The following is a 24667-nucleotide window of genomic DNA, read 5'->3' on the forward strand; positions in this document are numbered from 1 at the left end:
TGATTAATATGGAAAACTAATTACTATCTTCATTGTTAATACTACCTCTCTGAAGTACACTTAGAAGTGTCAGCCTCAGCACACTTAAACATGGAGAGGACCATGTTAAGTAGCAATTTGCATTAGAGTAGCAGTTTGCTGGTTTATCACTGCCCTAGTAAGGGCTCTGCTACACCCAGCATACATCCAGACAGAGAGACATGCACCAGACTTCCCAGAGGACTCCTTGCTGCTTAGCTCAGACCTTCTCCAGACCACCACCAGAATTAGACTAAGGAGTGCAAATGTAAGCTTGGTTGCTCAGACTATTTGCATGCATTTTCTCTCTCCCACCCTACTATTACACATGCATGGAACCTTTCAGTCTTGTTTCCCTTTCTGTCCAATCTCCTGTACTTCTGCAAACAGCCTTATAGCAGAATTTCTTAGCTTGGCTTGTGTCCTACTAGAAATACTACACAGCTGTGCACAGCAGAAAAAAATCCCATTTCTGGCATTCCTCGTGTAAAGCTTTAATATTGTGTTTAACAATCTTGAGGGACAAGCAAATTTAAATTGAGACAGCAGACTATGAAATATAATCATGTCTACACCTCCTCTAAATATTTCTAAGACCAAAAATAAAGCAGGTTCTAAAGTAGGCTGAAAATACTGTGTTCCAAGGACTCCAAGCATCCATCTGTGTGCTTACAGGACACTGCTTTCTCCTGTCCCCAGGAAGCAGAAGTCCTCTGAAGAGTCTCAGAAGCGTACATGAAATCAAGCTATCAAAAAATGAGGGAAAGGAATGCTTTGAATTTAGCAGCTGGTCAAAGACGTGGGGTGAGGAGGGGAGCAGAGAATTCAGGAAAGTGGTATCACTGCTAAGAACAGCAAACAGAGCAGTAAGTACACAAAGTGAACAGCTGTCTGTGAATGTTCCACCCCACAAATGCAGTATGCCAAACAAGGCACTATTCAAAGCTTACCAAGCTAAGGAAAAAGGAAAAACTCAACAATAATGCACGTCTCTGACAATAAATTCAGAAATATAAAACACTTGTTAAAGGAAGGACTGCCCTGTAATGACTGAGTAGTAGCTATGAGATAAAAATCCCTCCAAAATTAGGGAATGATCACAAGAACACAATTGAACATTGTTTTATTGATAAATAACTTTTAAAATAATTTAACTCAAATATTCTAGCATTAAAATGGTAAACAACGTTAAAATTTTCAGAAAGTCAACTGAAGTCAACAGAATCCAAACTTGTTAAACAAACACAGATTTTTCAATTTTATCCCCATTATGTCTTCAAGGCCATGTAGTAGTTATACTTCTCTTCAAAGCCTGTTACTCATTTTATTGCTAAGCTGCTACATTGCAGAAGTGATGATTAATCACCCTTTGAAAATTCCACAAGACTCTGAGACACAAAATCATGAATCCATGTATCAATATGTGGAAGAGATGTGTCCACAAGAAAAGTCACTATTTTTCGATCCCAAGAGTTAGTGCTGTCATTAACTGCCTGTATCTGTGCCACAAAAGGTTTCTTCTCTACCAGATTCCGAAACACTATTGATGCCTCTTCTGACCACTGCTGGTTTTTCACTCCTAGAACAAACATAAAGCAAAACAGAAGGTCATTTATAGACTAGAACAATCTAAGTTTAAAAGAAGTGGTGTGAGTTTAAATACTTGAGAAAACAGTTTTTAAAGTGCTAATGCATGCAACTTAAATCTACGAAAAAAACCACAAGCTTACTCATCTCCCACACCAACAAGCTTAATTATTACATTTATTTTTTCTTGAAGTTTAAAGATAATGATGTGTTTGCAGAAGTGAAAGGCAGATGCACTGACTCACTGAAGAATTCAGAGAATATCAGCTGCCTTGCATGACCAGGGCTTATCAGGAACCATGACAAAAAGGAAACTTAAGATCCTTTCAAAACAAACTTCCTTTATTTTCAGCCTGAGGGTGCTGACATTACTTGTCCCATTGGCCTTGCTTTAGATTTTCTTCATCTCAAAGCAGCATCAGTTATTAAAACACCTGCCAAACCTTCAAGTCCCAAACAAGACATATAGAGGGCAGAAACAAAGAGAAATTACGCCTAAATGCCTCACAATTGTTCTTACTTTTTTCAGAGTGGTATCCCACAAAGTCAAGTCTGCTGGAACCTAACAGATTTTTGAATATGGCTGCAATCCACCTAGAAATAAGCAGCTCCTGCAGACTTGGGATTCAGTTGCCCAGACCACTGCTGGTGTACGGCATCTAGACATACGGGCTCAAATATCATGGTGGAATACCCAAGAGCCACTTGATGGATAACACAAGCAGAACAGCAAAATGACAATACTTTGCTTTTATTATTAGCAGCAGCTCAGCAGCTTGCCACTGACAGGACAACACAGGAACACAGCTGCCTGCAGATTGCAAAAGGAATTAAAAGTCAATAGTTAATCAACACTTAAGGAAGAGTAACTAATGCTATGAAAGCTTTATGCAAATGGAAAAGCAAATGGGACTTTTCAAGGAAACAGATTAGTGACTAAGAGGCATAAGACACAAAAGCAGAGAGAAAAAAGTGGAGGAATAGCAGGACAATAGTTACTGATCTTCCAGGCTCAGCTGGCCTGCTTTGACAATATGAAGAATCTCAGAGGCAATTTAGCTAGCTACTTGGGAGACTCAGTGAAGCAGGAAAAGTGGATGACTTGCAGGCTTGCTGGGCTGGATCCTTCAGAAGACAGACCCAGCTAGAAATCAGCCACATCACAGCACTGCACGCCAAGGACCCCAGCCTGTCGGTAGCACATCCACCACACAGCACTAGTTTAAAACACCCCCAAGGTCACACTGAGGCTATGCAGGAAAGCAAATCCACAGAAGGCACAGGACACTAACTCTGTCACCTGTCACTTCCAACAAGCATATTCTGTGACTGAAATCTAGAGCAGTGCTGACCAAACAGCATCAGCAAGCAACATGACTAAGATGAGACGTATACATCCCAAGACAACACAGAACTGAAGGAAAAATTTTGAAGTGAAAGAAAAGTCAGCAAGGAGAGATCAATTGTTATTTTTGAAATTCTCTCAGATGCATGTACACTCTCTATGTGCCATATTCTCAAGGAAATTTTTGTATGTAAGCTTATTGAAAGCTCTGTCCCCTCATGGAGATCTTTGCTTGTTTGAGAAAACCAATATATTTTAGACAACTCTGGATTCCAAATCAGCACTGGAATTACAATAGGGTCAAGATATATATATAAAAAATACTCTAGAAATTCAACATCTAGGGTCCTAACTTTATGTAAACTATGATAATCAGAACATTAGGTTCTTACCAACAGTCACATCATAACTTTCACACTTGGTAATTGGCTGTGTTAAAGGATCAAAAAAACATTAAGTTTTTATTTCCCCATGTCTTTTGCATAGTAGATATCACACGCATCAAATTAAAAATTTTATGACCATGAAAAGCAGCTGCTGGGAAAGTTTAAAGAATCTCCATTCTCAAAGATGGTATCTTAAAGTGCTGCATTAAATTAAACAAACAAAAATAATTAAACAGAATCATCACTGCCTATGCCAAGAAAAAAAGCAGGACATAAACATGTAGAAAAAACTCAATTACATAATCTTTGACTTTTTTCCATTTAACGTTTCTGTTCACCTCATATGCCCACTGATGTAAGACTTTAACAAAAACAATTGCAAATGCTTGATACCTACCTGCAAGCTGAGCTGTGATAGCTTGGAAAGGTAGTCTTCTGAACGTATCCAGGAGTGGCTGTACTTTCCCTACGCTGACAAACTCATGTTTGCCATAGTCCAGCTCATACACTGACAAAAACCCATTTCTAAGAATCCCTTTTATTATGACCCTGTACCACCTAAAAGGGGGAAGAACAAGAATAGACCATTTGAATTCATATTCACACACTGTCAAAGCACCAGAAAAACAATGCACAACCAAAAAATCTTGACCAACATGCCTCAGGCTTCCCAAACCTGGATTTAGCTGAATAATACCAACTATCCCAGCTACAATCTGGAAGCATGAAGAGACTGCAATCTCATTTACTCTCTTAATCTCTCAGATATCATTGGACATCTGCTACGTTTTTAACAATGCAGACTAAGTAAAGCTAGGCTTGCCTAGCTTAGCAGAGTTAAGCTTGCTTTCAAAGATTTTAAGTAATTTAAGTATCTACTTACTCATCTCCAATTTTAGCTGCATACAGCTTATTTTTTTCAATGGTCACAGGTTTCTCTTCTGCCCTGCTGTAGTACAAGATCATTTCTTCCATTAGGGCATACAGATTGTTTAGCTCATTCCAAGGCTGGACAACGAAATGACCGGGATGGCAGGCCACCGAGACGTAGATATCCATGAGGTCACCAGGCTTTGGCAAGGGTAGAGGGGGCGGCATCTCCATGCTGGACACTGCACTGCTGGGCTCTCTGCCTGAATCAGGGAAACTCTTCTCCAGCTTCCCACTAGGTAACTGTAGAGCTGGAACAGCATCACCTACAGCTTTTGTGAAGCCGGTCCCACTGGGAGCCACACTCAAGAAAACATCTTTTTGATGCTTCCACAAGTCTGCATTTTTGATCTGCCTATTGATGCTACGATCCATGTCTGGGAAATTCTCTGGAGCAAACAAGTAGATGTGTGCAATTCCTTTTGAAGCATCCTGTTTAATCACCTTGGAACACAAAATACCGTTTAACAACCAGTTAGTAACTATTAAAGGCACATCTGATTTTGTACAGAACTTTTGTAAAGCAGCAACAATTCATTGCACTTACATACAGAACCAGTTTCAGTGTTCTCCCAAAGATATGAAAGAAGTTGGGGCTAATAAGCTGTTCACAGCAGATGAAAAGACAAAAAACACCTGCAGCAATTCCACTAACTTAAAGCAAACACAAAACTTGAATTTTGTTCCATCCAACAGGTTCAATCACAGTACTGTGTGTAGAATTCTTGCTTCCAGAAGAACAGTAGCCAGTGTCCACACAGATCTAAACAACTTATTAAATAATAACACCTAATCCTTTAAGCTATCCTGCAGTCATTATGGAAAATGAGGCCTGCTAAATTAGATTAAAAAAAAAACCCAAAAAAATCTTCTAGGTTTCTCTCACATGTAATTTTCAAGCACTGACAAAAAAATACTTCCTATTTACCATCAGATATGCTAACATTATTAATAGTAAAGCACTTAAATTTTAATTTGACAAAGTACGCAACATTCTTTTAAAGATGCTTCTGCTAATGTTCCCAGCCAGGAATAAAAACTTTCTGAAATTAAAGCATGAATCTGCTCTCTATTATTTAACACAGCAAAAATGAGCACCAAATTCAAGCTCTTTTGGAAGAGGATGTCTAGAAAAGCCAGGTGCAACAGGTATATATCTCAGAGCAGAGGTCTAGACTAAAGCAAGCAAGAAGGTTATGGAAAGCTATAAAGCACTTTTTCAAAGTGTCTGACAGCAGCTGTAATCAAAAGGTTAAGAAGAAATTATCTTTGTTTAGTCTGTAGTTATAATAGATTTCATTTATAAGGGTATTTTCAGTAAGTTAAACTAAGTGAATATTGCAAATGCAAACAATTTTATCTCAAAGGTAAGAGAAATTTTAACTATATAAAGCATATACTAAAACAAAGTCAATTAGAAAAAGCAAATAAAAAATAAAACCGCTTTCAAAGAAACTAGAAGGAGAAAAAGCTTTGCTCACAAGAGGCATAAAAGTAATTCAAGATTAACTGAGAAGTTGCGTATTTCTATGTGCTGAAACATGACAACTACGTTTCTTTCTTATCAGTGGTGAAATAACTCTAGCTGCATATTTGGACTTGGACAGCAAAACGAACAACTGCTGTGAAAATTGCTAAATTCACAGCAGAGGGGAAAAGACAAGATTCTAACAGGCCTAAGCAAGTAAGTTTTATAATAAATTTACTAAGAAAAGAACTTTGTATAGAATTTATGTCCTTTAGCTGGATACAAACTTCTACACTTCTGTAACAAAAAACAATTTGATGGGCTGTTAAGCTTTTGAAGCTGTTCTTTCAATGCTCTTTCCTAATGCCTATGCGAGTTCAGGTCTCATAGGCATTTTGACTACTTACCTTCATGCTAAATTCAGGACAATTTATTACAGCATCTCTCAGCCACAGTACAGCATCTGGAGTCCACATGCCAGTGTTAGGAGGCAGATCTGCCAGACAGCACTTCAAAGCCTAACAACAGAATTGAGTGTACAAGGTATAATTTAGTAATACGAAAGCTGGTCCAATTCAGAGAATAATGCTGACAGAGTCAATTATGCATGACAAACAGAAAGAGCAAAACGCAAATCCAGTACCATGACACATGCACAACACCCACCAACTCACAGGACTACACTGCAGTTTATTTCAGGTGAAGATGCACAATAAAATACACTACAATGTTGAATGCTGCGAAACAAAACAGAATTTTAGTACATAAACCTTGAAATAGCAGCACTACTAACACTGCCAAGAGATTGAATACAGGTTAACTTTAACATGTCTTCGTACCTGAGGAGGTATTGCAATTACTTCTCTCAGGAATTGTCGTGGGATTTCTTTGAGCTCTGATACTTTTACAGTTGCAACTGTTCCACTATCCATAAATTGCACATCAAGTGCCCGTCTAGTGTGAATAATTTTTATCTGAAAGAAGAAAGCAAGAGTACAATTTTGAGGTTAAAAAACCAACAGTGGCACACACATAATAGAATATTTCATGGAAACTAAACATTCAGAGTGAGTTGAACAAAAAGAAGAGACATTTCTATGTGGGCAAATTCTAGCTGCTTTTTGAATACTTCTTACCTCTACACGTGCCAATTTTCCTTTGGAAGGAAACAAGCAGATTTTGCCACAGAAAGGTAGCAATACATTGAACTCAGATGTCTGCTGCAAATACAAAAACAGGAGTCAAAAAGCACAGAGCTATTACTATCTGGCACTCAATTAACCACTTCAAAAGCAACACATGGCATAAACAGTACTGAGAAGCAAAAGCTCTGTTTCAAATAAAAAAGTATCTTTCTGGCTTTAGAAACACTTCTTATCACATTGCTTTAAGCTTCCCCAGTTGGTAGACCTTTTCATCCCAAACTCTGTGTCTTACAGGGAAATTGGTAGAACATGAAGTGATGGGGTAAAAAGCCACATTGGGCAACAGACTAGGAAATCACCAACAATTACTTGGCTTGAAAAGTGAGAGCAGTTAAGAGCTATGAGAGATAAGCTCAAGTGAAGAAGCTCCTAGCTTATATTCTAGAACATACAATTTCTTGAGACATATAACAAACCAAATTTACTGCTAACTCAAATGGAAGTCTCATAGGGGTGACAGGCACCATGATAATCCTAAATAACAAAACAAGAAAACAGCTACACTATAAAAAAGTAGGGAAACTACATTTGAAGAACAATCAACATCTTACTAGGTTTAAATTCTTGGGCAAAATGAGTTAAAACACTCCAGATAAGCTGCAAAGCCTGGTATTAAAAGAAGCTGAAGAACAATCTCTTTCTCTGATAGCAGCAAGAAAATAACAACTACTCTCTCCCAAGAACACCAACTCTTGAAACACCTATATGGCTGCCTTCCTTAGTGTCTTTGTGTTGCTAAATATTTTAGCAACTTTTAGCAACTTGTGCTGCTAAACTTTAGCAACTTTAGCAAAATATTTCTACACTTTCTTTCAGTGTTTAGCTTGCTTGAAACTGAATCCTGATAAATGAAATGCGTTCAGTATAAAATAGTACCAGGTGGTTGCGACATCAGGTCTAAAGCTTAACTTCTACACCTCAAACACTTTGACAGCATAGTTTCACAAGCAGCAGTTCCAACAGGATCTGCTTTGTATGATTTGATTTTGTCAGGCTCAGCAGAACTACAAAATTGATTATCCAAATTCTTACAAATTAGATCCTCGTAAGATTTTTTCTCTTTGACCTAAATTCCCTTGAGACTAGTAAGGATGCTGCATGAATCTGTAAACATGGTGGAACATCTTCGCCATGCTGACTTCGCCATCACGTGCCTATTTTAAAGCAACTTAAGACTTTTCAAAAAGTCCCCTATACATCACTTTGACGTTGAAAAGAAAGCATCAAAAGACACTTTTCACACTGAAAGGTGCACCCCAGAAAACCCCAAACTAGAAAGAGAACTTTTAGCCTTTTTGAATAGTCTATGGCTACCACAGAAACTTGAACTTATGTGCAAGGAAAATTATCGGTACTCTCTGGAGAAATGCTGATGACTTTATCACTTCCCTTACCGTAGAACTTACCTTGTAAGTAAAGTAGTCTTCTAGTTTCTGCAATATTTCAGAAAGTCTAGACAAGCCTTTGGATGGCACTTGACAATACAGGCTCCCATCAGAGGAAACACTGGTTACTCTGACATTGGTATATAGCGTATCTGCCTGCAACAGTAAGAGTGTGACAAGAAAGGGAAAAAAAACCACCCACAAAATTTAGCAAATTTCTGACTACTGTTTTTTGTCCATATAAGACCTCAACAGTCAATGATTTTTAATAATTAAGGAGGAAACAGGGCAATGGTACCTGTAGGTGCAGTTCAAGGGACTTGTCATACAATGCCTTCAGACAAGTAGCATTGATGTTGATATCATCTTCTCCAGAAGTGTCATAGAGAACAAGAAGAGGAGTATCACTCTTTTCCAGTATTTCCACAGCAAATATCTTGAAACATGTCTGTGATTCCACAGCCTTTACTAGGACAGGATCATCACAGAAGGCTTCCAGTCCTGCAAGACACACCAGACCTTTTTGTGTACCAAAGTTTTACAGCACCCTTACTACTTGCAATCTACTTAATTTCTAGCTTTTTATCAAAGAAAGCCACCTTTGGGGGCAGAATAGAAAAGAAAAAGACCATCTTCAGAAAGAGCTGAGGCAAATGTGTAGAAAAAAATGGAAAACATGTCAATTATTAAAAAATCAACCAACCAAAAATAAGACAAGCTCATTCACAGCAATTTCACATATTTAAACTTTAATATTTTTAAAAAGTTAGAAAGGCCTACTAGTTTCAGAAAGATAAATAAATTTACCTTTCTAATAGCACTAGGATCACTTCAGAATAATTAAACAGGCCCATATTTAGAAATATTGCCTAATTTGGCCACAACTCCATTTCTGGAAAGAAATGTGCTAGTGCATATTGCTTGACACAACACGTTTCCTTTACTTCAAATGTTTCCTTTTATTTCTTTAGGCTCATGTATATTAAAGGGATAAAGACATCCATGTTAAGTGCAGAAACAATTAGGCTCCATTACAGAGGTACAGGATAAAATCATCTTCTAATATCAAGGATTCTCTGTAAAACTCTTCTTCACATCCTTTCTTCCTTTCTTTTCCCTCTTTCCATGCATACCCATGTCTGCTTAGACTGGCTGAGCTGAACAAAATCTATCAAACACATATAGAACTATTACAAAAAAGGATCAGAACTCCCAGACTCACAGAGGCTTCAATACATAAGCTGTGCCAACAGTAAACATGCGTGCAGTCAGCACTGACTTTCTCTTACCTGCCAGTTTACATTTTGCAGCTTGAAAAGGAAGTGATCTGAATTGTTTCTGTAGTCTGCACACACTGTTGCTTTCAACAAATTCACTGAAGCCATGATCAACATAGTATACCTGAGAAGGGAAAAGGGAATTAAAAGCACAAGATCATGAATATAATTTAAAGTATGTTTCCTTGAGTCTAGGGAGACTATCTGGTTGCCACATTCTCTAATACAACCACAGACAAATTACTTTTTGCCAGTTTAGTACCGTTAATTTCATGTTTTCAGGGAAAGCCTCCTTCTCAAGATGTGTATAACATCCTCTCCAACTGTTCTGCAGAATCTGAACTTCAAACAGGAACTTTGCTGCAAGAATTCAGCATATACTATCTCAAACTATGCGAAGAAAGGTAATGAAGTCACAATTTTTACTCACAAAGTTTTGAAAGTGTTCAAAAGTCAAATACTACTTAGGTGCCATTTTAAGTTTTGCCTACTGTTTTTACAGCATTAAGAGAATAATTTTGATTTAAACTTGTTGTTACTTTGATACAAATACCACAGTCAATTCAGGAAACTAGAACAGAAACTACTACTGGCAGCAAATAACTGGAGCTGAAGTTACAGAAGGAAGGCTTTGATGGGACTTCCTAGAACTTTCTTCTGAAACTCTATCTTGCAAAATATTTCCAAAGCAAATATTAAAAAGGAGGTCTAAACACTGTGACAAAGGAAAATCAGCAAAAGCTGCAATAAAGCAGCAGCCTTCTCTGGACTGATAGCTCTGACTAGGGGAGAAATTAGAAACAAGCATGCCGCTAATTTTCTTGCCACTTCTCTAAACCCAACAAGACCTCTCTTTCAGAAGACCAAGTTTTGACATCCAACTCCAATTCACAGCTGAAAGGTTTCATACTAACTTTCAGAAAAAACTCAGTTCTAATACATGTGCTATTTCAGTATTTATAAAATGGTTCAACTTTAAAAGTATGTTAAGCAGGGCTGGGGAAAGAAACAAAAACGTTAAAGATGTATCATTAATACTGATTAGACAAGAAATAACTGAGCAGTATTAAACTTTTTTTTATCCTTCTAATATACATTCTAACTTCACTGCAGATGGCAAGAAAACTCTGTTCAGCACAGGAAAATTTTTTAACAGAGGAGTTAAATAATGTGAATGGAGTTTAACTAAAATACATAACTCCCAAAACACCAGATTTTCCTGGAAGGGGAAAGTATACTCTGTTTTTGTGGGGTTTTTTTTGCTATTTAGTGCATATTAGAGATACTTCAGTACAAGACTTCGAGCAAGATCTACGAGCAAATGAATGTTGTCCTTCCCTTCCTCTTCCTATGTTTCTCTCAAACCATTCCTCTTACCAAGGTACATTTTCAGTACCAAAGTGCTATAGGGCCTAGTTCCTTTTAAAACCAAAACCAAAACTCCCAAAGTCAAACTATTCATGGAGAAAAACCTGAAAGACCATTTAATTTTGTCAATCATATGACTTCTACAAGGTCTTAATTTCTCATATACCTGAAAATAGAAGCACTTTGGGGCAAGAAAAGAAAGAGTACTAATACAGCATATTTAAGACTTGACTGTATATCTAAAAAACAAGCTTGTCTCAATTCTTTCACCAAGTGCCAGAGGAGGTAATTACTTGCCTTCACTCTGTTGTCCTCCAGAGAAATTATCCGTGCACGCAACCAGGCATCTTCTTCAGCATGTACTGCAACAAGCTGCCCAACACTCAGAGACTGAGCTGATGACACTGTACTGGTCTGATTGTAGTATGCTTTCATTTCATCTTCCATTTGTTCCTGGGCAGAAGAATACTCTTTGCCCACATACCTACAATATTTTACAAAAAAAAAAAACCCCAAAACAAACAAAAAAAAAAAAAAACCAACAAGAGTTGGGATGCAACTTCAAAAAAGCTGAATAAAAACATACGAACATTTACATGCGTATATGAATAAATTATATACATTTTCTAAGACATTCATGTCCAAACTCTTAGCTTTTTAGGACAAAAAAGTTACCCTGTCACTAACAAACACCATCTCAATCTGGTTTTCAGTACATTTGATCTAAACTAAAGCAACTAAAGTGTCTTTAAAAATTAGCTGTTAAACCAAGTGCTGTTTTCTCTCATACAACAGTTTTATCTTGGTATTTGGCTGCTGACCGAATGTTCATATTAATGCTGTTTGTGCTACACAGGTCTTCTTAAATCAAGTATATAAACTTTCTGGAAAATCTAAATGGGAAGTTCTGAATGCTTCAGAAACAAATCAGATTAGAGCAGACAAAAGGAAAACCTACCCACAAATTTGTATTACTAGCTACTGTTTCAGCTTGTTCATAAAGATCATGATTTTACTAAATTCTACTGCATAATTTAGATTATATGCAGATAGTGTAATGCAACATGGTATGATAACTCTGTTGCAAACATTATGTTAAATCTGACCACACTCCAGGGAACTCTGATTTTCCTAGAAACAGCCTTTTTGTTTCTGTGCAACCATTCATCTACTTCGTAATGGAGATAAAGTGCGACGACAGTCATGCATGCGTGACTTAAAAGTTTCTTGAACATTTGTTTCATAAAGACACCTAACAGACAGTCAGAGTAACTCAACTGAAAGCAGAAGAATCTTTCAGAATTTCCTGCTTCACTCCCTATTTTATTAATTATTTCTTGTAAGAGTTCAACTGCAGTACCTAGTGTATCATCTCTTCCTTCAAACACCCTGCTGTGAATGTCTAGCAAATATCTAGGAGTGTTTCTATCTATCTCTCTATCATGACTACATTACAATTCTTTGAGAACTGATCCATGTCTCAAAACAGAAACAGCATCAAAACCAGCACCTTTCAGCATTGCCTTCATTTGTACTGCAAGTGAAAGGTTTCAGACAAAAAGCTTAGCCACATACCAAGAAAGTAAAGAGATATTGCTCCATCCCTGAGATTGAGTTAGGAATCTTGATTTTATTGATCCTACAAAAATCAACATCAACCAACACCAGCCACATAGTTCTTGTGTAGGTCAGCAGAGAGGCTGGTAGGACATGTGAGAAAAGAAGAGCCCATGCACTATTTCCTCTCTATATGTCTACATGAACATTTTCTTGTCATGGCAAAAGACCCTAATCCCTTCAGGGCTAGTTTCATCATATCAGGATAAATGGCCCTGCCCGTGAAGTACATGGATAACTCTGAGTAGTAATTTTTGTAACTAGGACCAAGAAAACACTAATTATCATCATGTACCTACACAGAACTGACAAAATGAGAAACTTCAATACTGTCCAAGAAACATGGCTCAAATTTGGGAACAGCTGCTTTGTAGAGAAATTTTTACATAACCATCCTCAGCTCAATGTCATATGGTATTTTAATCCACAGTACTCAAAGTATTAATCTGAAATACTTAGGGGAAACATCCTTAAAACAACAGACTAGAAAGCTAAGAACCATTACTCCACATGGACAGTAAGTTAAAAATGATGCCAGAACTAAAAGGTGCACAGAAACGTTTTGTAGAGTTAAGTCACATGTGCACAGCAGGCTGTTAGTAACAGATGTAATGTAACAATCCACCTCTTACACTGTCCCCTTAGACCAGGCTGATTAGGAACCAAATCAAGAAACACTAGTAGTTTTTTGCTGGATGAATGCTCATCTTTCCATAAGTAGAATCTGAGTGCACTCAAGTCATGCCTAGTTAGTGTAAGGTATAGAAGCAAAAAGTATTTTAATAAGCACAATAGTGATATCAGAATACTGTTTTGTGTTATAGTGGGATTATTTTATAAAATCTTCCAATTGCAAGTCAAATCTGCCTTGATTCTCAGACACATTAAAGCTAATGATAAAAGTGATTGATTCAGGATAGAGAAAGTTTCAGAAAATTTCCATTTAAACACACAAACAAAAGGATTTAAAGTTTTCATTAGCAAAATAAGTAAATAATAAAATCCTGAAACCTCCTGTTCATCTATTTTTTTCTGGCAACCTGCACAATATGAACATGTGGATTTATAAATAAAGCAAAAAAGGAAGATTCCAAAATATAAACTTGCCTAATCAGGACCTCATTAGTGTTTTTCAATTCTAACACCATGATGGACACAGATCCTTCTGATGGAATAATTAGAGAAGGAACAGTTATGTTTTCTAGGTACTGGTCCTTGGATTCTTCATACTTCTGTTCAGCTGTGGCCTTCACACTATCATGCCTCTTGACTTTCTCAGTGACATTCAGATTTTCATCAATGCATTTCTGGGGTTTAGCATAGAGGATCGCCTTTCTGGGGACTTCAGATACGTAGTCCACAACACATACATCTGCCAGCAACTCTAGATTATTTAGAATGTCTTCTGGGAATTTTACTTGGTAAGTGTCTTGGTACACTTTGGGAAGTGCATGAGCCCAAAGACCATTGGAATACTTCAGCAAGATGCCAACGACTTTTGCTTTGAAGTCGCTACTGAGTGATGCAGGTGTGGTCTCCATATTTGGCTTTAACAAAGGGTCTGCTTTTGGTGAAGTAACATTCTGAGATGCCTTTTCTTGCTCAGCATCGCTTTTTGCTGCTGGTGGTATTTTCTTAGCAGGATAAACAAATCCATCTATTGGATCACCTCTGTGTATTTTCTCCACCTTGGAAAACAACAAAGAGAATCAATAATCAATTGTATTTGTAACACGAAATTGTTTTGTCGACTACACTTTTATAATATGCATTTTATACAGACTTTGAAGAGAACATCCACAGGGAGCTAAGCTTGAGGCAGTTACTACAGGTTAGCATTTCCTGTAATGTTTCCTCCTCTGTTTTGAAGGCTTCCAAACACATATGAGTACATCAGTAGTAGGCAAACATCTATCTATGCAATACAACTGGGACTTGCTTCCAAAGAAGTACAGTCTCTCTTTCCTCCTAGCAGGACCAGGAGATGGTGACACCCTTCACAAATTTACATCTTTTCCACGTTAATCTTCCCCACAGGCAAGCAGATCATAAGCAAAAGTATCTCTCAGTTTTCTGAGGGAAAGAAGATTTGACCCTATACTTCAGAAACAAGAGGACACTTGCCAGGCAGTGCTGTCAGGCAGGCTATCTGCTGTCATGCTCAGAGAATTAGTTTTCTTTACAAAAGTTCTGAAATCAAGGAAGAAATTTCTGCTTCGTAATGAATTTCATAACAAAATTGATTAGACCCTTTTAAATCATGGCACCAGCTTCCTTCAGAACCAGGTATTTTGCCAGTCCCTACATATTCGCCCTTTGCTATAAGCTTATCACAGAGGCACAACATTGAAAGTACTGTTTGAGAACTGTAGCCATAAACTCACAATAAAATTCTGCTTCCTAAAGCTTTGCAGTTTCACAGTTTCAACCTAGATTGATCTAACCATACCTTAGCAGGAGTCCATGTAAAATTGAGATAACAAAAGGTCTTAGTGTTTTTGCACTGGTCCCAAAGCAAGAAAAACAAAGAAAGTTACTAAGCAAGGTTTATGTAGCTCTACTTTGGAGTTCCTTTGTCAGAGGAAACAACTCTAATCAAAGTAATTTTCAAAAGCACATCAATGAAAAAACATGGAGCAGCTGAATTACTTGCTACTACTCAGGGGTAGCATTCACCTCCACCCTATTTTTGTCCACACCCATCAGAACTTTATATACCTTGCACAACTAATTATTTGCAGCTCTGTCCTAGCAACATACAATCAAAGCATAATGAACAAAACTCCAGGTATTTTCTTACAGAAAAAGAATAACACATATCACTCATTAGCAAGAAACAAATACTGAGTTACAATTATTACTGAAAAATAATCAAATGGCCTTTGCTGTGTCTAGAATAATGTATTTTGTCCCATGTATATCACATCACACTTAGCCCAAATTGCCACATGGTCTGAATTAAGAGTCAGGAAATGAACTATATAAGTGCATTTCTCTAGACTTGCTCTGCATTACACTGTCTAGGCTGGCACCAAAACAATCTGTGAAAAGGTTATCGGGAAGAGGCCTTGGTCAACTTCCAAGCACTTCCATGAGCACTAGCATGACACAAAGAAAATAATTTTCATAGATATAAAAAAAAAATATTAACCATGTTAGAGAACTCTCACACGTTCTTGGTAGCATGCCTAAATTATTCTCTATCAGTGAAAAACCAAAATAGAAATATTTTCTGCAAGAATAAGACATGAGAAAGCAAAGTTCTTGGGCATCTCTGCTAGTCAGCTTAATATAAGAGACAATAAACATGTCTGGCAGTAAAACCTAGAAGGACCGAGATGCCCTCAATGATTCCTGACAGAGAGCATCTATATTTGTACCCTCTGATATGAGGAATCTTACAGTGCCCCTTGCACCATAGGAGAAGAAAGGAGTTCAGGTAAAAATAACACCAAACCAAAAATTATCAAAGTCTTGCAAAGGCTTTGATACATGGTCAGGAGACCTAAGTATATCAAGTCACACAGACAAAAAAATCAGAGCATGCCATTTTGACAGATAATCATATCCTAGATGGAGAGGAATTGATAAGGATGTCCCATGTGTTCAAGGACAAGGCTGAGGAATTCATTTACATGACCAGCCAAGGAAAACCTTTAGATCCAGAAAATACTTAACATTATCAAGACAACAATTTGTTTGAGAATGCTGTGTTGGACTATATGGCAGTTCATCCTGGAAGAAGCTGGATGCAAAGGTCTACCTTTATGTATCCCTTCTCTTGGCTAGTGCTCTTTAAATAGAGCTGCAACACAGCTGAATAAATTTTTGCTGACAGGACTATAAACCCTTACACAGTAGACCAGCAGCAGACTGAGGAGAGAAGATCCTCAAAGATCTTTAAGCCTCTTAACTCCAATAATAGCTCTGGGGTTTTCTAGACACTGAAGTTCAGTTTTGAAGACGCTGTATATCCTAACTGCGCAAACCATTTAGAGACAGCAAAATGCTATTTTCAGTAAATTGTTTCAGATTACTTCAGTATAAATAAGCACAGGCTGACATCACTAGAATCACAGAATCATAGAATATTCTGAGTCAGAAGAAACCCACAAGAATCACTGAGTCCAAATCCTGGCCCTACACAGGACATCTCCAGGAATCACATCACCTTCAAGGCCACAAAAATTTCTCATAACAAGCAAATGGCTCCACTTGTGAGCAGCACTTCAAAACAGACACCCTTTCTTAAGCACAAATGTCTCAACCAAGTTTCCTGTTGAGCTTACAGATTTACCTTCAAGGTACTCCCCATTAGTATGGCTGACACCCCAGCTCTGCAAGCACATTATTATACTGGGAGGTACTGAGAGACACCTGAAAGACAATGTAGCCATTTGTCACAGCCAGCACAGGTTCATGAGGATAAACTCCTGCTTGTCAAACTTAATTTCATTTTATGACAAGACAGATAACCCATCTAGCTGATCCAGTGGATATAACCTTTTCGGTTCCAGTAAAGCCTTCCATACTGGTTCTCACAGCATCCTTCTGGACAAAACATCCAGCACACACCTGGGTGAACACATCACATGATGGGGTTCCACAGGGCTCCATCTCAGCCCTGAGCTCCTCAACAGGTTCACAAATGACTTGGATACTTAGTAACCCTGGGAAGGAGTACTAAGCAAGTTCACAGAAGATAAAAAACTGGGAGGAAGGCCTTGCAGACTGACCTTGATCAATTAGAGGGCTGGGCAACCACCTACAGTATGAAGTTCAACAAGGGGAAGTGCTGGATTGTACACTTGGGATGGGGCAACCCTGGAAGTGTGTATAGACTGGGGAACAAGAGACTGGAGCACAGCTCCATGGAATGGGAGCTGGGGGTCCTGGTTCATGTCAAGTTGAACGTGAGCCAGCAGTGCCCTGGCAGCCAGGAGGGCCACCCGTGTGCTGGGGGCATCAGGCACAGCATCACAGCCAGGCAAGGGAGGGGACTGTCCTGCTCTGCTCTGGGGCAGCCTCACCTTGAGTGCTAGGGGCAGTTCTGGGTGCCACAATGGAAAAAAGGCATTGAGCTGTTAGAGAGCATCCAAACGAGGACAATGAAGGTAGAAAAGGCCTCACGTGAAGGCCATATGAGGAGTGGCTGAGGTAATTTGGTCTGTTCATCCTGGAGAAGAAGAAACTGAGTTGCAGTTACAACTTCCTTGAAGGAAGGGGAAGAGGAGCAGCAGGCACTGATCTCTTCACTCTGGTGACAGTCACAGGACCAGAGGGAATGGTCTGAAGTTGTGTCAGGGGAGGTTTAGGTTGGATATCAGGAAAAATCTTTTTCAGCCAGAGGATGGTTTTACCACTAGAATAGGCTCCCCAGGGAAGTGGTCAGAGCACTATCCCTGACAGAGCTCAAAAAGCACTTAGACAACACTCTCAGGCACATGGTGTGTTTCTTGGGGATGCCTTGTACTGGGCTAAGACTTGTATTTAATGATCCTTGTGGGTCCCTTACAATTCAGAATATTCTGTGATTCTGTGACCTTGCCCCTTATCATCTCTCCATTACACAGCACAAAACAGAGACAACAGCTGGCAGAATGAATTATCAGGGCAACAGAGAGTGAAGCCGTTCTACACAGGAGAATAATATTTTTTTCCTGGGCTTGAATAACAGAGGCAGCTCTTAAAAACTGAAATCTGAAGACTCAAATAATAAAACTTCAAATAAAAAAATACTCCCAAGATAAATACTGACACTGCAACTGAATGAAATGCAAAAGAGCAAGTCCCCTTGTTTTGACATACACATATAGCAAGGACAAAAGCAGACATGCTCCTGTATTGGCAGGACAAAATCTTTGCATAAATATGCTTGACAACATTTGAAAAAACCACTGACAAACATATAGAAACTAAAGAAAGTATCCACTTTGCAATGCCAGCCCTAATTAATTGTGTGTACAGTGATAGTCATATATTGGTAACCTCCTGGAGCATCAACAGGATGTTTCCAAGAAGGAACTGGAGACAACACATCCTTGAAATGAGAGTTTCTAGTCAGAGTAGATGTTTTTCAATTTCAATGTTACATTCAAACTAGCATATGCAGGTATTTTCTGCTATTCTCCTGCAAGGTAAGAAAAGAAAAGAAAACCTGCAAAGGAAGTTTGCATTTAATGTCAGTGACAGAGTCTCATCAGAAGTCTGGCTCTATGGTTTTTAGTATCCAACAGGTTCTCAAAGACGACTCTAAAATACAAATCAGAACTATCACTCTGATTCATTGAGAAGAATTCTTCAGAAATGTGGTGCAGGAGTTTTTCAGATCTGATTTAAATATGCAACATGGAAGCTCAACCACCACAGCATACATACCAGAGACTGTACACAGAAACATTTTAGTGACAGGCACCTTAGAAAAGCACTTCAGTGTGAAGGCAGCTCTCATCTACCTGACTTTCCTCACAATACGTGAAGTTAAACTCCCAGAAAGCTGGAGCTGAAAGCAGCAAGGAAAGTATTTCTGGCCTTGATCAGCACTACCTGACATCTACACATTGGCTGACAGCACTTCTCTGTCATTGGCAGCCACCACAACTTCAGGTCCCACTGGTTTTGCCCATCCCTCTACAGTACAGGTCTCCCCAGGCAATGGTGAGATGCTGCTTCAACATTAGCATTCAACTCCTCCCTGTTCCAAGTAGCTGCTTCTGAAAGCAGTAACTGAACTGCTGGGTACGTGTCCAGAGCAACCAAATCTGGGGAAAAAAAGACACTTGGTCAGTGTTCTTGAAAGGCCGAAGATCCCCACTGCATATGGTGGGGGAGCTTTTCCTTACAAAGATCAGGAAGCTTCTTACATCATCCAGTTACAGCTAATCCTTGGAATCCACTCCAGCTTTTGCAGCTTCTAGTCTGATATACAATTAATTACTTTTCATGGGAAGCTACGATATCTATTTTCTTACCCTAAACAACAAAAGAACACATCAAAACACTTGTTTTTAGCCAAGCATCATGTCAACTGGGAAGCTGAAACAGACTGGAATATGCTGGCCAAAAAAGCTGCAGCATGTCCATTGTTAAAAACTTGACTGGATACAGACCTGGACAGACTGCAGGTGACCCTGCATGAGCATGGAGGTTGCATTAGGTAATCAAATGAGGTCCCTACCCACCTCAGTGATTCTGTCTCTTGTAGTCATTTCTTCTGTACTTACCTGAAATGTTAGAATGCAAATCATACTAGGTATATATTTCTACTTTCTTTTGTTGTTAAACTAAAGAATCCCTATCGTCCCTCTGTTCAGGTTCAGCTCATGCTCAGAGCTGGGATGGTAAGCTCTACAAAGTTCAAGAGTGTCTTTAGATTGCCCCCTTCTGCCCATCCTCTTTGCCCTCCCACTCCATTACCCTGCACATCACAGTGAAGACATTTGTTCTCCCCTTTCTTGTACTTACAAGACTGGCTTCTGCAAATACACAATTACAGAGGAAAGTGTGATGCAATAAGACAGCTGAGCCAATCTAAAAACTCCATACTGTTGAGGGCTGCCCCTATTCCTCACACCTTTATGCCAGCACTGAGGATCAGCAGACAACTCTGTCAGCAGTTCTTTTTGGCTGTAATACCCTTTACCTCATAATGCATTGAAGTTCTCCTACAAGGTCAGAACACCGGAGATGCACAGGTTGCAGGAGTAAGAAAAGACGCTGTCAAAATGGAGTCTGACTTCATTTGGTGGCTCATAGCGTTGTCTAACCACTCATCACCAGGCCTGAGTTTCAGCTATATTGATTTGCAGCCTGTTCTAGCACTATGTTTGGACAGCAAAGTCATTCAGGACCTTCTGTCCTCAACCGGGTCATTTCCACACATTCCAGGACATCATCCTCCCAGTGAGGCTGATACCAACTGTAGTCTGCTCTGTGCTGAAGTATGTACAGCACATCTAATTACATTTTAGGTATAACATGCCTTGTGTCCTCTGAACTCCATTCTAAATGGCTGCTGGCTCTGTGTCTAAACACCAATTTCTTCAGTGAGGGTGGCAAAAGAAAGTTATTGTAATTCAAGAGATCATCTATTGGAAACAACTTTTAGGGTTTGCGTAAAACTAAGCTTTCATTGATATGCACTACCAGATGCGATAGCCTGCTCCATTACCTCCTCCATGTGCAAAGTACATTAGAGTTTCAAGTTTGTTCTTCTGTTTAGAAAGATCACTTTTGCTTCACATAGCTTAACTGTGGTATAGAAATTCCTTCTCTGAGAGTGAAGACCTGATAAAACTAAAATTTCTCAAGGAATACAACTCTCTACTGTGGCAATGCTTCTCTTTTCTGAGCATACCTGTTTAGGTATGTTTACCTCTTTTCTTACCTACTGTAACCACTGTTACTGTAAAATGTTACAATAAAAGCTCAGCTGCCTGACGCATTAGTATGTAGTACCTATTTTGTTAAGACATGGTGTACTGCCCAGGCTTCAGAAAACAACAGTCTCAGTCTCCCAATTTGTTTACCATCTAATCCTGGCATTCTATCAAGCCTTCAGTTTCATCTTCTGCAAAAAGTCCCAACATGTATAAATGTAAAATATGAATCTGAGAACCAAATACAGCTAAAAAAAGATAAAATAAAACCTCCTACCTGTCAATTAAGCAACATCTCATTGTTGTCTCATGCAGGTCTCATTCTTATCTAAAAAATTCTCTACCTTTCTGTGGTGATAAACATCAACTTGTAGTGACTATTACAAAAAAAAAAATCAAACAAAAAACCAAACAACAAACCAAACAAAATACCCCCAAAACAGTGAAAAAAAAAATGCTAATTTCCCCCTTAATTCCTCCAATTTTTTTCCAGTGATGTATTTTCAAGACTAACAGACTGTGGGACCTGTCCAACACCTTACCAGATATCCAAGAGATTAAGTGAAGAAAACTAAGCCCTGCTTTACCCTGTAAAGCCTCCTCCTCATAGTAAACAGCCAGGAAAATGGTCTCCACTCTGAGGAGTCTTTTCACACAGCATCAGCCAATACAGTCACTAAAGGTCACTATAGTGACTTAAGGTCACTAAAGAATATATTCACATGTTACATATTGTTTAGCTTAATGTTTATTAAAAAGCAGTAAGAAACCTGACTGAGGAATGATAGATTAGAGACAAAAAAACTGTCCTCTGACAAGTAAGCTGGTATGTAGCTAGAGCCAGTAGAGTATTTTAAGGAAAGGAACATCTTTGTTCTAGAACTGCGGAAAAGCAAATGTATCTCTTCCAGCACAAGGGGAATTTCAAAATTCAGAATGGTAGTGTTATTTTTCTACCAATTCCTTCAGAAAACAAGCAGAAAGACTAAGGCAGTCATTACCACAAGAAAACTCCAGAATCAAATCAATATGCATACATCCCTTCATTCTGTCAATTAAAAGGTGTCGGCTTGTTATTCATTCTACCAAAATACAGGCTCTAGGATTGGTGTTTTCACCAAAACTTTGGGGTTTATAACCATGGAAGAACTTCTGAGGTATGACAGGGTCTGACAGGATCCATCTGTCCTGATGGATGAAATTATTTTTGGCTGTTAAGTGACCCGCTGTGCCACTCAGACACTTACAACTCTATGGAACAGGATGGGATTCACCTGAGAGTACTAAGGGACCTGGAAGAAGCACTTGCCAAGCTGCTCTCCACCATTTAGCATCAGTACTGAATAACTGAGGAGGCTGACGACTGGAGTCTGGCTAATGTGATGCCCGCCCACAAGAAGGGTTAGAAGGAAGATGTGGAGAACTACAGGCCTGTCAGCCTGACCTTGGTGCTGGCAAAGGCTATGGAACAGATCATCTTGAGTGTGATCATATAGTACATGCCAGACAACCAAAGGATCTGACCCAGACAGCATGGGTTTGGGGAAAGGCAGGTCTCACCTGACCAACCTGATGTCCTTTCACGACCAGGTGATGTCCGCAGAGGGTGAGGGAAAGGCTGTGGATGCTGTCTACCTAGAATTGAGAAAAGTCTTTGAGACAATCTCCCACAACATTTTCCTGGAAAAGCTGGCAGCCCACAGCTTGGACAGGAGCACTCTTTGCTGGGTTAGAAACTGGCTGCACAGCCAGGCCCAGAGAGTGGAGGTGAACGGCGTCACATCCAGCTGGGGGCTGGTCACCAGTGGTGCTCCTCAGGGGTCTGTGCTGGGGCCAGGCCTGCTTAATACTTTTATTTATGGTTTCGGTGAGGGGGTTGAGTGCATCTCACCAAGTTCACAGGTGACACTACATTGGGTAGAAGTGTCCACCTGCCGGAGGGCAGGAAGGCTCTGCAGAGGGATCTGGACAGGCTGGATTGAAGGTGTGAGGTTCAATGAGGCCAAGTGTCAGGTCCTGCCCTTGGGTCACAACAACCCTGTGCAGTGCTACAGGCTGGGCAGAGTGCCTGGAAAGCTGCCCAGCAGAAAAGGGGGATGCTGGTCAACAGCACCTGGTGGACAAGAAAGCCAATGGCATCCTGCCCTGTATCAGCAATAGTGTGGCCAGTAGGACCAGGGCAGTCCTTCTATATCCAACACTGGTGAGGCCACATCTCAAGCTGGGCCCCTCATGAACAAGAAACATTCAGATGCTGGAGCAAGGCCAGAGAAGGGCAAAAGGGCAGGTGAAGGGTTGGAGCTGGAGAGGGTAATTCCTATGAGGACTGGCTGAAAGAGCTGGGGTTGCTCAGCCTGAGGAAGAGGAGGCTCAGGGATGACTTTATCACTCTCTGCAACTGTCTCTGAGGAGGCTGTAGCCAGGTGGGAGTCCATCTCTTCTCCCAGTTAACCAGTGGCAGGACAAGAGGACACAGACTCAGGCTGCACTGGGGTGGGGGGGTTCAGGTTGGAGATTAAGAGGCATTTCTCCACTGAAAAGGGGGTCAGGCAGTGCACAGACTTCCAAGGGAGGCAGTCAAGTCACCATCCCTAGAGGTAGTCAATAAATGACTGAACTGACAACCAGTCTATGATTGACAATGGGTGTTTGGTTGAGAGTTGGACCTGATCTTGGAGCACATCTGAAATACCTGTTGAACACCAACACACGAAGTATGAGAAACAAACAGGATAAACACCAAGCACTGGTTAGTTCCCAGAGCTATGACTTCTTTGGTGTCAGCAAGACTTGGTGGAACAAGTGCCACACCTGGCATGCTGGGATGGAGGGCTGCAGGCTGTCCAGGAGGAATGGGCAGGGCAGGCAATGTGGAGGAGTTGCACTGTATGAAAAGGGGAGGTTTGAGTGCACAGCCCTTACCGTTAGTGATGATGTGGGTGAGAGACCCTGGCTTCCAGGGAGCATTGTTGTAGTGTCTGCTAACAACAGGCACTCAGGAGAAATCTCTGGGTTGGTATCTTGTTCTTACTGGAAATTGCACCTCCCCAGACATCTACTGTGAACACCGTACTGCTGTGACAATCAAATCTGAGAAAAGTGTGAAGTTTGTAGGAAATAACTTCTGGTCACAAGTACTCAGTGGGACAACTAGGAACTAAAGCCTCCTAGGCAGAGGACTCTGTCAGGGGAGGTTCAGGAAGTATTTCTTTAACAGGAACGTGGCAAACACTGTAACTGGCTTCTTGGCTGACACCCTCAGCATGACAGTGTTCAAAAGATATTTGGATAATGCCCCTAACAACAAGTTTTAACTTTTGGTCATTCCTTAAGTGGTCAGGCAACTGGACTAGATGATCACTGATAAGATTCCTTCCAACTGAAACACTCCTATTTATTTTGCAAATACTTATCACTTGCATTTTTCCATACTGAGTCAACATTTGCATGAAGCTACTATAAATGCCAAGATCCCTTTTCCCCAAGCTTCAAAGTCCACACAGAAAAAAACCTCACTTTTTTTTTTTAATGTAAGGAGAGTCCTTTCTGTCCATGGCCAAGATTACAATGAAATTTTACAGGCCAGAAACATGGTATGAGGAGGTTACATACCTCAGGGGTTCAGCTGCCTGCATCCCAAGGATGCAAGGCTGAGCTCCAACACAGTAAAACTATATAACTTTGACTTAGAATTGTAAAAAAA

The 24667-nt window shown here is 39.7% G+C and overlaps 1 protein-coding gene across 1 annotated transcript in view; it reads right to left on the reverse strand.

The window, feature by feature from the left end:
- Positions 1 to 1124: 1124 nt before the first annotated feature.
- TDRD7 (tudor domain containing 7) overlaps positions 1125 to 24667 on the reverse strand; it is a 43300-nt gene continuing 19757 nt past the window's right edge. The window contains exons 7-17 of the mRNA XM_054284380.1: positions 13694 to 14274; positions 11267 to 11453; positions 9614 to 9725; positions 8623 to 8825; positions 8346 to 8480; positions 6871 to 6954; positions 6574 to 6708; positions 6142 to 6252; positions 4220 to 4710; positions 3734 to 3894; positions 1125 to 1597 (exon numbers count right to left, since the gene is read on the reverse strand). Coding sequence (XP_054140355.1) covers positions 1377 to 1597; positions 3734 to 3894; positions 4220 to 4710; positions 6142 to 6252; positions 6574 to 6708; positions 6871 to 6954; positions 8346 to 8480; positions 8623 to 8825; positions 9614 to 9725; positions 11267 to 11453; positions 13694 to 14274 — 2421 coding nt within the window. The 3' untranslated portion in view covers positions 1125 to 1376. The remainder of the gene's footprint in view (positions 1598 to 3733; positions 3895 to 4219; positions 4711 to 6141; positions 6253 to 6573; positions 6709 to 6870; positions 6955 to 8345; positions 8481 to 8622; positions 8826 to 9613; positions 9726 to 11266; positions 11454 to 13693; positions 14275 to 24667) is intronic.

This window comes from Melozone crissalis, unplaced genomic scaffold, assembly GCF_028551555.1.
Source record: "Melozone crissalis strain CALT ecotype California unplaced genomic scaffold, PUWL_Pcris_2 ptg000005l_1, whole genome shotgun sequence".
NCBI classification, from domain to species: Eukaryota; Metazoa; Chordata; class Aves; order Passeriformes; family Passerellidae; genus Melozone; species Melozone crissalis.